The sequence below is a fragment of the Fringilla coelebs genome (genome assembly GCF_963513975.1).
Source record: "Fringilla coelebs genome assembly, chromosome: 3".
NCBI classification, from domain to species: domain Eukaryota; kingdom Metazoa; phylum Chordata; class Aves; order Passeriformes; family Fringillidae; genus Fringilla; species Fringilla coelebs.
This window is the reverse complement of record NC_140030.1, coordinates 78,743,283-78,756,539: the sequence shown is the minus strand read 5'-3', so window position 1 is coordinate 78,756,539 and position 13,257 is coordinate 78,743,283. Positions and strand designations below refer to the sequence as shown.

The 13,257-nt window shown below is 36.2% G+C and overlaps 1 protein-coding gene across 3 annotated transcripts in view; it reads left to right on the top strand.

Moving 5' to 3' along the window:
• Positions 1-13,257, top strand: part of BIRC6 (baculoviral IAP repeat containing 6) — a 175,574-nt gene that overhangs the window by 31,943 nt on the left and 130,374 nt on the right. For all 3 annotated transcript variants that reach the window (XM_084202068.1, XM_084202069.1, XM_084202067.1), the window contains exons 11-13: positions 4,123-4,272; positions 7,497-7,722; positions 11,949-12,109. In XM_084202068.1, coding sequence (XP_084058194.1) covers positions 4,123-4,272; positions 7,497-7,722; positions 11,949-12,109 — 537 coding nt within the window. The remainder of the gene's footprint in view (positions 1-4,122; positions 4,273-7,496; positions 7,723-11,948; positions 12,110-13,257) is intronic.

The following is a 13,257-nucleotide window of genomic DNA, read 5'->3' as shown; positions in this document are numbered from 1 at the left end:
CCAGAGTGAGTTGCTTATGCTGATATTTCTTACCTGCAAGTGTGGCAGAATTGGGTCGCACTTGGATGCATTTGAGAATTGATTCCCCTAAATCTTGTGCCTTCATTTACAGCAGCTTTCGTGCTCTTGAGTTAGAAATAGTGTAGTAATCACACTCTGTAGTTTTTCTCTGATTCAGTTTGAATATCTTACTTGGGTCTTCCTTGTCATTAGGCTTTGTCTGCCCTGTGTATTATGTATTTGAAATTCAGGAATCAATTCAGTATTTTCAATTTTCTGCCTTTTTTGGTAATGGAGTCTAATAGGATTTGAGAGAGGTCAGGTTTTTTCCACTTCAGAATTAGTATTGGAAGTCATGCTAAGAGCTCATCTTCAAATCAAGGTCAATTATACTTACCCATTCTACTGATCACCATTCTCAAACATCTTCAAGACAGAGATTTAACAGTCTGCTCATTTCTCCTGCTGCATGCTGTCCTTGATGATGATTTTTTTCGCTAGTGTTTAGCCTCTATCATCTTTGTCACTGGAGTCGTGTCTGTTGTACCATTCATTATGAATATGGCAAAGAGATTTCTTCAAAAAAGGAGGGAAAGACAGAGTTTATTTAGGTTCTGTCCTTCTCCAACCATTTATTTTCTCGAGCTGGGTATCTCCAATCCTTTCAAGCTTACAAAAGAAGAAAAAAAACAAAGCAGCCTTTACTTTCCCTTCTCAAAAGATCTGATCAAGTCAATCCACAAGTTTCTTGATGAGACATGCAAAACCAGGCTTGGTAATCCTACAGATGAATTCTTCAAGCAGTTTGGGTTTGTACATACCATATGTGTGTATACATAGTGGAATGTTTGCACTTTTAAGCCAGAAATTGAGGTTTATTATCTGATTCACAACAACCTCTCTTACAGAACCTTTTTTTCATCCTGTAACAGAACTTTTAATTATTTCTTTCTAGGCATGGTAACTTTCACTTATCCCTGTTTAATTGCATTTTACTTTTTCAAAGTAAAGGCAGAATTTTATAGCTAAGATCTCCTAGAGCAGTTTAAATTGAAGTGTCTCCAAGTGAGGTTTTGGGATAGCTTTCTTGATGATATTTTTCAAGTGTTCTGAACTTGCACATTTAGAGCTAACCAATGACAAGAGAAGGAGGGGACAATAAATTAATTAGTGCATAGTTGCCTGTGGTATGGCTTTGTTTTCTTTGTTTTCTAATTCCTTTAAATTAATTGTATATTGTTCAACTCTGTCATTGTGTTGTGATTTGCTAATGACAACGGTGTCACTCTTCCCAAAGTCCTTCTAGAGTGCAGGAACGTCTCACCTAATTGGCTTTGACTGCAGTGGCCTTAGTCTCTGACATGCTCTATATCTTGTTCCAGTGCTGCTTTCCTGGAACCAGGAACTGTTTTGCCTGAAGGAAGTCTGTGATTTATTTGAATGAATTAATTATTCTTCTATTCTGTTTGTATTGCTACCAGGTTCTTGAATCCATGCAACTTGCAGGTTTTAAATACAGTTCAGAATTAAATTACCAAGGTTTTGATTGAGTTACCTGTATTTTGAAGGAAGTATAATGATGCTAGTTTCCAATATGTGTCTTTTGTGATAACTGAGTAAGTCAGTGTTAACTTCCATATCTTCTTGGTAGGACAACAGAAATATTTATTGCCTCTGTCAAAGTGATGCAAGCAGGGAGGCCTTCAGATAAACTGTTACTTCAGGTGTTTGCTCCCTGGCTAGAATTAGAAAGCACTGGACAAGTCACTCTTTGAGCCTAGTACTGCAAACAACAGTAGTAACACAAAAAAAAAAGAAAAAAAAAGGGCATTGACTTTTGTGCAGATTTTTTCACTGGCAGTTCACTATTGGAACTACAGTATCATTGAAACAAGTAATGAAGCATGCATCACCAGAAAGTCATCTCTGGATGTTCTGTGAGAGGAAATGCCTCCTTTGTGATACAGAGGCGCAGCCAGCTACAGCATTTTGGAAAAGTTTGCATAAGCAGAGGCTAACACTGTACAACTTAAGTTCATGGTAAACTTCTTTACAGAACCTTTTAAAAAATGAATAAGAGGAAGTGAGGTATCTCAAGTTTAGCACAGACTTTTTCTTGGAAAAGTGTTGGAATCTTTCAGGAATGCAGGGATTATGACTATTCTCTTGTATGGCAAAAGTGGTAAGGACTTTTTTGCTGCTGAGCAGTGAACAAAGTGATATACAAACTAAGGTTTGACTTACTACCAAATGAAGCTGTCAACGTCTGTGTTTTCTAATGTGTCTCAAATTCTCTTTGAAGTTTGAGGAAAATTGCTTATTTATGAGCTGTTTAATTTCAAGGAAACTCAAAAGTGTTATTTGCTAGAATTATGTTTTTCCCCTCTACTCTTGAGGTCTCTTTTGTATGTACTTAGTGTTCTGCACCAAGGATCTGTGTTTTGAGACAGAGAGGGGAGGTACAGGCTTCTTTGTGGATATCAGTTAGAAAAGACCCACCAAGAAATGGCTTAATGGAATAGCTGTTTTGAGAAGATAGAATGAAAAGATAAATAAATATAGTGAGAAAATCTCCCATCTCTTCAGATCCCAAGAATACTACTTTTGTACATTACCTAGACCTGGGATAGATTTTCCCACAGCACAATGCACTGATCCTGTCCATAGAGTTGTTCTGACCATTTTGGTCATTTGAGCGATTTGTTTTTCTGTCTTTATAAAAGACTGAGTTATAACGCCATTTGTTGTCAAGCCTTTCTTAGTGAGATCTCAAAAAACCCCAAAACTGTGCGAGTTCCCTCTGTGCCTCACATCTTTTCTCTGTGCCTCTCTATCACTCTGTTTCACTCCCCTCACATTACAGGACATACACCTGCTTTTATCTTAGGGGTTTATTACATTTTTATTCTCAGGGTTTTTTTGTTCCAAATTACCTGGATATTTTGTATAACAGGGTTTGTCATAATGTTAGATGCTGAAGGTCAGTCAGATAATTTTTCAGAAAAATCACATTAAGGCCTATGCTTGGATTTGCCTCTTGATTTGAATCCTACTAATTTGACTTCTTGTAACTTCTGGAACTAGTAAGAGCTCTTCTCAACCCCTCCTCCCCCAGCATTATGTAAAGTTAAACATTCTTTCTCAGTGACTTAGAGCACAAGTTGAAGGGAGAGCGAGGAGCAGCTGAGGGAGTGGGGTTGATAAGTCTGGAAAAAAGGAGACTCAGGGATAACCTTATGGTTCTGGACAACTACCCAAGAGGAGATTGTAGTGAGGTGTGGGTTGGCCTCTTCTCCAAAATAACAAGTGACAGGATGAGAGGAAATGGCCTCAAACTGCTCAAGGGGAGGTTTGATATTAGGAAAAGTGTTTTCATAGAAAGGGTTGCCAAACATTGGAACAGTCTGCTCAGGGCAGTGTTGGAGTCTGTCTCCCTGGAGGTATTTAAAAGATGTGCAGATGTGGCTTTTAGAGACATGGTTCAGTATTGGACTTGGCAGTTAATGGTTGGACCTGAGGATCTTAGCACTCTTTGGTTCTATGACTTCTCTACAACTGACAGAATTGATCTATGTCTATCTGTAGTGGTGAATAATGGGCAACCTCCTTGAATTATTTCAAACTTCCATCAATACATTGTGTCCAGTGAAAATTTTGGACTTTGCTCTTTTGTATGTTGACTTGATCAGTGTTTTAATTCTATATTTGATGAAATAATGTAGGCACTCTGTACAGATGAGGTAGTGTAGGCCTTCACTTGACATGGTAGATTATTTTCTGTTATAAGCATAATTTGGATTATGGAAAGTGTCATAACCATTTTTGGTTTCCATTGAGGTTTGCTTTGTTAATTGCCTTTTAAAACCCCTCCCCCCATATAGTTTTTTCCTTTGATGCCATTTGCAACTGCAGTTTTTTCTGTAGTTCTGTTTTGCTTTTGCCCTGAAAAAAAGGAGTAGTGGTAAAGCAAAATAAGTATTCCTGTACAATTTCACTGATTTCAGGTCCTGCATAAATACTGTCATAATTGCATAGCAGTTTAAGTGCAAACCTGTCTTGTGAGTTGAATTTAGCTGTATGCCTGTCCAAACTTTCTTCTTTTGTTATCTGTGATGATTTTAGGTGGAGAGCTTCATTTCCTTCAGATTGGAGGGACCTGTGATGACATTGATGAAGCTGATATACTTGTAGATGGATCCCTTACCAAAAGTGTAGATCAGTCATCAGAAGGCACCAAGCCCTTATCCAACCCTTCTAGTCCGGGCATTACAGGTAAATTGCATGTGTGTACATGGATCAAAATACTTTTGTCGTTTTTGAAAGCTGCATCTGAACATGATTTGCAATTTTTTAATAGCGTACTGCTTGATAATTCTTTTGCTGCCCAAAGTTAGAGTTCTGTAGTTGCTGTGTGTCTGTCACTGGGTGTGTACAAACATAACACTTCAGCAGTTCCTGATTAAAAAAAAACAAACAAAACACTTCGACTTTTTCCAGTCTCTTAAGTGTGATTTTAAGTGTGGCAGACTGTATTTGTGTGACCCCGATTTTATTCCTCAAGAATCAGTCAAAAGACGGAAGATATGCTTTTTGTTGCAAAGTTTATTTGTAAGCAGCATTACAGCAGTTGCTTTGGGGTCTGAATTTCTCCTGCTGCTCCTCTTTTTCACCAGAGAAGCCATTCCTGAAGTTTGAAGATCACTAGAAAGTAAAATTTTGTTCATATATGAGGGGGAAAAAGTCAATGGCTTTCTTCTGTACCCTTCTTTTGCTAATGGCAGATAAAGCAAAAAAAGAATATAGATGTCAAGGACGTTGTTCAATGGATGCCTTCCCTGCATAGTAGCTTATGAGCAGAGATAAGGGACTTCCAAGCAAATGGTAACTCTTGCTATCCTGATGAGTTAAATAGAGGATCATTACTGTTTAAATTCGGCCAGTACTGTAAAGGGAATTTTTTTTCCTTTTTTTTTAAATCTTGTTCCCATCCAGCCTTCAGTATAGCCTTGAATATGACTTATTGGAATAAGAAATTGATTTATTTATGTATAGACTTCAAAGTAGCTGTATCTTTAGGTTGTCCACAAGCTGCAGGTCCTCCTTTAAGTAGTCATATAATTTAGACATTGTAGTATTGCTTGATTTTGTTTTATAATGGTTTCCAAAGAGTTGTTAGGTATACAGGAATGATCAGATAAACTGAGTACTATTTTGCTGTGGCGTCAAACTGAGTCATTAAAAGCTCTGAGAGAAGCTTAATAGTGCTAAGAAGCCAGTGCTGAAATGAGGGGTATGGGTGGGAGTTGTTGAAACCAAATGGCTGCAGAACTCTTGAGGATACTAAAGTCAATAATACAGTATATGAGAATGGTTGTTAGGGCTGTGTAAACCTCTTCAGTACTGAGATTGTCAGTACTTGTGTGGATCGTGATCAGCCTTTGATTTATACTATCAGTGTTGCTTCTCTTTAGGTGTTGCATACTAAAAAACAGAAAAAGGGTTTTCTTCCACTTCTGTCTTAGCATGTTTTTCAGACAGAGCTCAAGAGAAAGGCTTCTGTTGGGGAAATGAAGTCCTGCAACAAGCAGAAGCTTCTACTCATACGTTGTTCCTTTATATTCTGGTCTTTGTGCGTTTATTTTTCTCCATTGTTTACATTCTGGAATGTGTTTCTTGCATTTTATTTTCTAGCCTGAATTTGCAATTTAGATGCATATTAAATTTTATTGTTTTAAGAGAAAATAAGTTAATCTTATAGCAATCTTAGATTAGTGTTTCCTTTTAAGGAACAGAGGGGTTTTTGTGATGAAGTAATCTAAAATAATGCCTTTTTTCAAAGTCAGTTAAAAAAGAGTATTAGTCTTCCTGACTAGTTTAAGCCTGTTTTCAAGTTTGGTGTTAAAACTTTGTCTTGTTATAACACTTTTTTAGAATACAATAAAAGTCTTGTAATTTTTAAAAGAAACCAACTGTACTTGACAGGAGTGGAAAGTTAATTTTCAGTTTAAGGCATTGATTACATGTATGTGGTTGCTGTGAATACTCTGAATTTGGATTTGTTTCTGTTGGAGGAGGAAGGAGAATGAAGCAGAAAAATCCAGTCTGCTCAAAGATAGGCTTGTTGTACAGTTTGAGAAATGATCTCACTTCTCATTGCAGTGTCATCCAGCTAATGAGGTTCACATTTGGCAGTTAAAAAAGTGAAAGTCCTTGCTGTATTATTGAAATTCAATTTCTAAAACATTTCTAATGTCTTTGGCATTTTCCTGCCTCTGAAATTGAAAAGTAGAAATTATTATAGTTGCAATGCGAGTGAATTTATTACCTGTCCAAGCATCTCACCTCCAAGTCGACCTGGATTGTTTTTCAAGATGCTCTCTAGGTTCAGGCTTTGCAGCAAGGGTGGTATTTGTGTTGGTGTATTATTATCTCCTCACCCTGAGAGGTGACAGAAGTAGTCAGGTAGCAAAATTTCTCCTTTTGAAAAGCATGATTTCTTTACAAGTAAAAGATTTTTCTTCGAAACACATTTTTAAGAGAAAATGCTCAAAATACTAGAAAATATACACTGTGCATGTCTTATTTTCCCCCAAGTTTGGTTGGTTGGTTGGGTTTTGTTTGGGGTTTTCTTGTTTTGGTTTGGGTTTTTTTTTTGTCTGTTTTTGGTTTGGTTTGGGGTTTTTGGGTTGGTTGGGGGTTTTGTATGTCTGAGGAAATCTGATTATCAATTTTTGGTTTCTATTGTGGTTCCTTTAGGCATTTGACTTCCTGGGATATTTTTGTTTTCAATACTTCCATTAATACCCTTGTTTCCTTGGTACAAGGCCTAAATATAAAGACAAGAAGACAAAATAATTGTCAAGGCCCAGTGTCTTTTAAGTGCTTAACATAAATCATGTTTGTTTTTCACTTACCTCTCTTTGAAGGTAAATTTGGAGTACTTATTAAAACTATGATGTTCTAGAAGTCCACCATAAAACAAGTCAATATTGATAATCAGAGGCCAAAGTAATGTTTTAAACAGTGATAAAAATGCACAGTAATTCTTTATGTCTGTTTTCATGAAATAATTTTTTTTAATCCGAGTCAGTAGGGATATTAAAAAAATGTGTAAGCAGCTTTAATCTTCAAAGTATAGATGGCTAATTATATATTCCTGATGCCTCTGGCTGAATTCCAGATGGCATGCTCAGACTTCTCAGTATTTAGAAAATTTATTCTAAGTGAACTGCCTTCAGAGGATACAAGCTTCAAGGCTGGGATATTTGGTTGCTTTTGTTGGGATTTTTTGTAGTTGTTTTTGGTTGTTGTTTGTTTAGGGTGGTGCTTTGGGGGGGTTGGGGGGTTTATTATTATTCTTTTTTAACTAAAAAACGTTCATATGACTTGTAGTTCATTTTGCTTATAGCAGTTGTGATGTATTTCAAACTATTTTTAATAGGATGTTCTGAAAAAATATCTATGTAGTAATGGATGTATGTGCTGTAATTATTCAGGAGTTGATCTTTTGGTGGACCAGCCATTCTCCCTTGAGACACTGACATCCCTGGTGGAACTGACCCGTTTTGAGACCTTGACACCACGCTTTTCAGCCACTGTCCCTCCCTGCTGGGTGGAAGTCCAGCAGGAGCAGCAGCAAAGGCGGCACCCTCAGCATCTGCACCAGCAGCACCACGGGGATGCAGCTCAGCACACTCGGACTTGGAAGCTGCAGACAGACAGGTATGGAGGGGAACAGTGCATGAGGAATTGTGTGCATTGCTTAACCAGCTGGTGTAGCTGTACAACCACAAATTTCATGCAATTTAATTGTTTTTAACTAGTGTACAAGTTTAAGAACATGTTTTTGCAAAGATGATAATCCCCGTTTGGCAGTTTGCATTATAGGTGTTGGTGAGATTGCCAGAGGCATTTTAGTGGACCTTGAAACAAATTGAGAAGTCAGGTTTTGAATTGGTGGAGTTTTATTTGCCAAATATGGTCAATAAATTACATAAATAGACAAGCACATTTGCCAAAATTAGAGATATTCTTGATAGTTTTTGTAAAAGTCTGATTCACCCTTCTTATGTATACACACATTTTTAGTACATTATTTAATCAGAAAATGCAAACTGTGGATGCCAGTGTGACTAATTAGTTGTCCTAAATTAAATCATATTGTAATTTACTTTAAAATATGAAGGTAGAATCTGATTTTATGTCTGTTCAAGTTAAATCTTTATATATGAAACATTTAAGCTGCTTCAGAGCCCTAGTAGTGCGAAAGTTTAGGCAGTATTTTCATTGAAATGAGCTGCACCAACATGGTATGTGTGGCAGGACTTAGTTTTTCACGTGACATGAGAACTTGGGATTCCTCTGGGCTCCCTTAATATCGCTACAGCAGTGTTGCAGTCTCCTTGAAGGATTGCTTAAAACCTACCTGAAGAAGCTTTGCTTGGGTTTTTTTTTGTGAAGAATGCTTGGAGAAACACAATATAGATAGAAATTGTCTTATTAAGGGGCATGCATAAGATACTACAGGATTTTTAGGTCAGACTGCTACACATCTGTTCTACTGATGTATAACATTTGGATTGTCATGTGGACTTGAAATAGCCACGGAGTGAAAATAATGAAATGGCCAAAGGGTGCTAGGGAAGCTAGAGGTCATGTGTGGGGCAAAAAAAGCATGTCATATAAATAGCTGAAAGATAGCATGTGATCATGAAGCATTCCAGGTGGGAAAACGTGTAATAGACGCAGGCATTCCCAGGACTGACACAGAACAGGAGTTGGACTTGCTTTAAATAAATATTCATAAGCTACGGTTGAAAACTTGCAATGCAATATAGGCTTTAAAGCTTTTATTTATCTTGTGGTTTTGCATTGTGTAAGTCACATATTCTGTATGTAGCACGTGGAAGGGAGGTGGTTCCTTGCAAAATAACTTCCACTTAAAACTATTGATTATTGAAATGTGTTCAGCAACAGTTGAAAAGTAAAAAACTATCAATATGAAGTTACAAGGAAGCAAGCAGTGAAGGTAATAGCTGTTAATTGGAAAGGGATAAGTGGAAAATTAGCTTATGAATATTGTTTCATTAGAAGAAAAGAATTATGCTTGCTGCTAAATAAAACAGAGTTGTAAAGAGGAAAAGTTAGAAGTTTTGGTTTAGTACTGGAAATCTTTGACAGCTGCTATATGACTCATGATGAAAATTATTAAATTACAGTCCCTTTGTTCTTAGGCTAGAGTCTTAAGATTGAAAGCCATGTTAGCTCTTAAGTAAAAGTTACCTGGGAAGAATAACTGATTGATTTCTGGATTATTTTTTTGGTCTTTAATATAAGGTTCCTTTTATCTCCTTTTTGAGTGCCTCATACTGATACCTATCACGATGTGGGGTTACAGTGTTAGATGGATGAGTAATGCAATTTGATATGGTAATTCTTTTGTTTCTCAAATAGATAGAAAGAGATAATCCTATAACTGTATTTTAGAAAATGGCATTATATTACAATCCTAATCTGTTATTTTAAAAAGACTCTGCACAAAGAAAAAAGAAAAGCAGAGTCTGATTTACCTTGCAAATTATCTAAATACCATTGTCCCCTCAGGTGTAAATGAAATGTTAAATGAGGTTCATTCTTTTAAAATAGAGGTACATGAATTCCTAATATGAATGGATAAAACAGTGACATCTGAGTTGCCTGGCTTTATCTCAAATTTATGTAGGATGTATTCATTTTACAGAGACTTATTTGAAAATATATGAAAGAAGGAAGAGCTAGATAGTGATGTTCAGTTGTAGTAGAAGATCAGACAGTGAGATGTTCTAGAAAAGGAAAAAGTGTGTTGGAAAATATCTTGTAGTTGAGAATGATGGTATATTGGTGCTTAGAACACAGTATGGATTGTATGTTTTTCTTTAGAAAGATGCTATAGGTTTAGAAAGGTTTCAAAGGTAGAAGAGTTCCTAAAAGACTTTGCATAGGGTTATCTATTTAGGATAGATATGCTAATATAGGAGAAAATAACAAGGAAGTAAATGAATTTGTTTGCTACTTTGAAACTTTGCACGTCAATAAGGGATGTACTTAAAGCCACCTATGAGATATTAAAAGAAAACTTGAAAGGGGAGTTTTTTAACTAATGACAGAATTAGACTGTGAAGTTTGTTGTCAGAGGTATAAAAAGATCTCTTAACTGCTGGATTAATGTGAGACCTTCAGGGAGATTCTTTATTTCATATGTGCCTATTGAGCGTCTGCTGCTCAGTTCTGTCAAAAATATATTTCTGGGGTAGCCAAATAACAGTTGTAATTCACAATGGCTGTGTGCATTGTATGCAGCACAGACTACAAAAGACTGCTGCAGACAAAGTGGTTTATTATTCATTTCTGGGCTTGTACCAGATCTTTAACTAAAATTGGATGAGTAGAATATTGCTTTGTGTTTCAGAAGTCTGGCTCCTTTGAGTGTCTTACTTAGTCCATGCTTTGCATGACATGAAAAACCACCCCCAAACCTCTCTCTGTTTAGCAGGATTGGATTATGTGTTCTCCAAGCTAGAGGGAAGGCATGAGTGATTCTAAATATTTAGTGCTACAGTTGCTAACAGAGGTTTTAAGGTTTTTTTCCCCCCAGAGCAGTGGGATACATTTTCATTATATTTTATTTACCTGTGTTGTTTGTACAGTTAGCTGAAAATTCTTCACTGTTCATTCTTGAATTATAACCACAAATTCTCTTGCTTCCATCCATCTTTCCTCACAAAATTTCTGCTTTTCTATGCTGCTAGCTCTGGAAAGCTGGCGTGCCATTTCATTACTTATACCTGAAATCTCTTATGTATTACATGTGCCTGAAGGAGATCTGGCCATCAGGGATATTACCATAAGGAAATAAATACATTTGCACCATTCCTTAATCTATTTAAAATGGTTTTCTGTGCAATACTTTATGTGTAGCATGCTATTGAAGTTAAAATACCTATTTGTGAATTGGATGTTAGAAAGATGTCTCAAAAATATTTATAGCAGCATCCTCAGTTTTTTAGTGTTCTCAGTTATACAGCTAAATAAGTACATCAAAGTTATATTATAAAAAATTATTTACTGCTAAATTAAGGAGATCAAGAAGTTCAGTTAATTTAAAAAATGTACACAAACAGGACAATTGACACATAATTAGTTTTATTTTCATTGCTGTTTGCTTTGAACTGTTTTTTGCAACCCCAAAAAGGGTATCAAACTATGGAATGGATCATCGAGGGGTACTTCTCTCAAGTTTACACTTTCAGTGTAAACCAAACTTGACTTCAAAACAAAAATGTGACATAATAAAAGAAAGCTGCACCCTTTTGCACAGCACAGGCTTCTGAGTGTGCACCTGGCAAGAAGCACTTTTCATCCTGTATGAATTATCAAATGTGCTTTAAAAATAATTTGAAAATAGTGTTTTGAGTCTCCTGTACGTTGATTTTGTACCACTGGAAAGTGACATTAAGTGTTAAATTATGGATAAGGGCAACTTGGAAGAGATTACAAGGTCTGATTGTGCTTTCATACACTTCACTAATTGATAGATTTTCTTTTAGTATTCTGTTTGGTCTTTTTTTCCCTGTACTTTATTTTTCATGGAAACGAGTAACTGGTATTTACGGTAATATGGAAACCGTACTGTGATAAAGGTAATAGGGAATCTTTCCACTTCTGCTTTAATGTGAACATTGCTTCTCCCTGTCATATCAATTGGCATTTTAACACCTTCTTCACAAAATTAATGTAGTTATCTTGAAAGCTTTAAAGTTTGAAAGACTTCTTCAGAAATTCCTATGGATGTCAACTAATGCAAAGTAAGTTTTTCTCCTTGTTAAATAGAGTGTGCGTAGATGCAGAATGAACTGTGTGATGGGAATTTTCTCTGTACACTGGGTCATTGTCTTCTTTTTTCCTGACAGCAACAGCTGGGATGAGCATGTCTTTGAACTGGTTCTACCAAAAGCCTGTATGGTTGGACATGTGGACTTCAAATTTGTTTTGAATTCAAACATCACAAACATTCCCCAGATTCAAGTGACTTTACTGAAAAATAAAGCTCCAGGCTTAGGGAAAGTCAATGGTAAGAAAAAACTAGGATATCTTTCAAAACATTATTTCTTTTCTCAAACTCATTATTCTCTGTGATGTATATCAGAAAAATTGTTTGTAATTTTGTAAGTATTTAACTTCTACTGTTTTAGTCTGTTTTCCATTTTCATGGGCTCTTTTCAGTTATCATTCTTGAATGTAAATTTGGGAGACAAACTGCGTAAACCATTTCAAAATCTTGACATTTATGCAAATAAAAGTACATAGTTCAAAAAGACTGAACTCAATTATAATTCTATACTGCATTAATCCTGCAATCATTAAAAATAAGTTGTCAATTCTAAATCATCCTAGAGATTGACTGATTAAGCAAACAGGGCTCTTTTAAGGTCTTGATGTAGTAAAAAAAAATATACTAAATTATTCCAAGTCACAGAAGGATTTGCCAGTGAGAAAATAGCAAGACTTTTCTTGATACAAGTAAAAAATCCCATGGCTTCCTTGGGAATTCTCTCATCATTTGGCTCATTGACTAAGCTATGTGAAAGCTGCAGTATGATTTCACCTTTTATTCTTGCAGCTTTGACAGAGTGGCCAAAGTTAGGAATGATCTTGCCTTGGGAAGACTCCTAATTGGACTCTGCATCTTACTAGCTCTCAGGGAACCTGTGAGGGGGTAGCAGAAATTGAAAAGTCAGTTATTTGATGTGGAAGTGCCTCCACTGGGATTTTTTGTGATGAGAGCATTTGTTTCATGTCCTGCTGCCTTGTGTGCTAGGTGTGGAAGGTGTTATATGCTGCACCTCCTTTTATTGAGGCATAATTGCTTATCTTTATCTTGCCACCTCTTTTTCAAAAGCTTTTGGGAACTGGCTATTTCAGTGAAATCTTGCTGTCAGATGTTATTAAATTGCTTGCTGGATAAAAATTGTGTTGAGAAGAACAGCAAGCATGATCATAAAAGCCGTTTTCCCCTCTTTTTCCTATTTTTTTCAATTGCTAAGTAAGACCATCCCACTTAAACACAAGAGTAAATTTCAAAAAGGAATATAGGCATTTCAAAGATCATTAACATGATTTCATAAAACTTCACTGTGTAGCATACCCCAGTGTCTAACAACAAAAAATGTGTGCTGGAGATGCTCTCTTAAATACTGTAAACTGGTTGTATACCCAAGA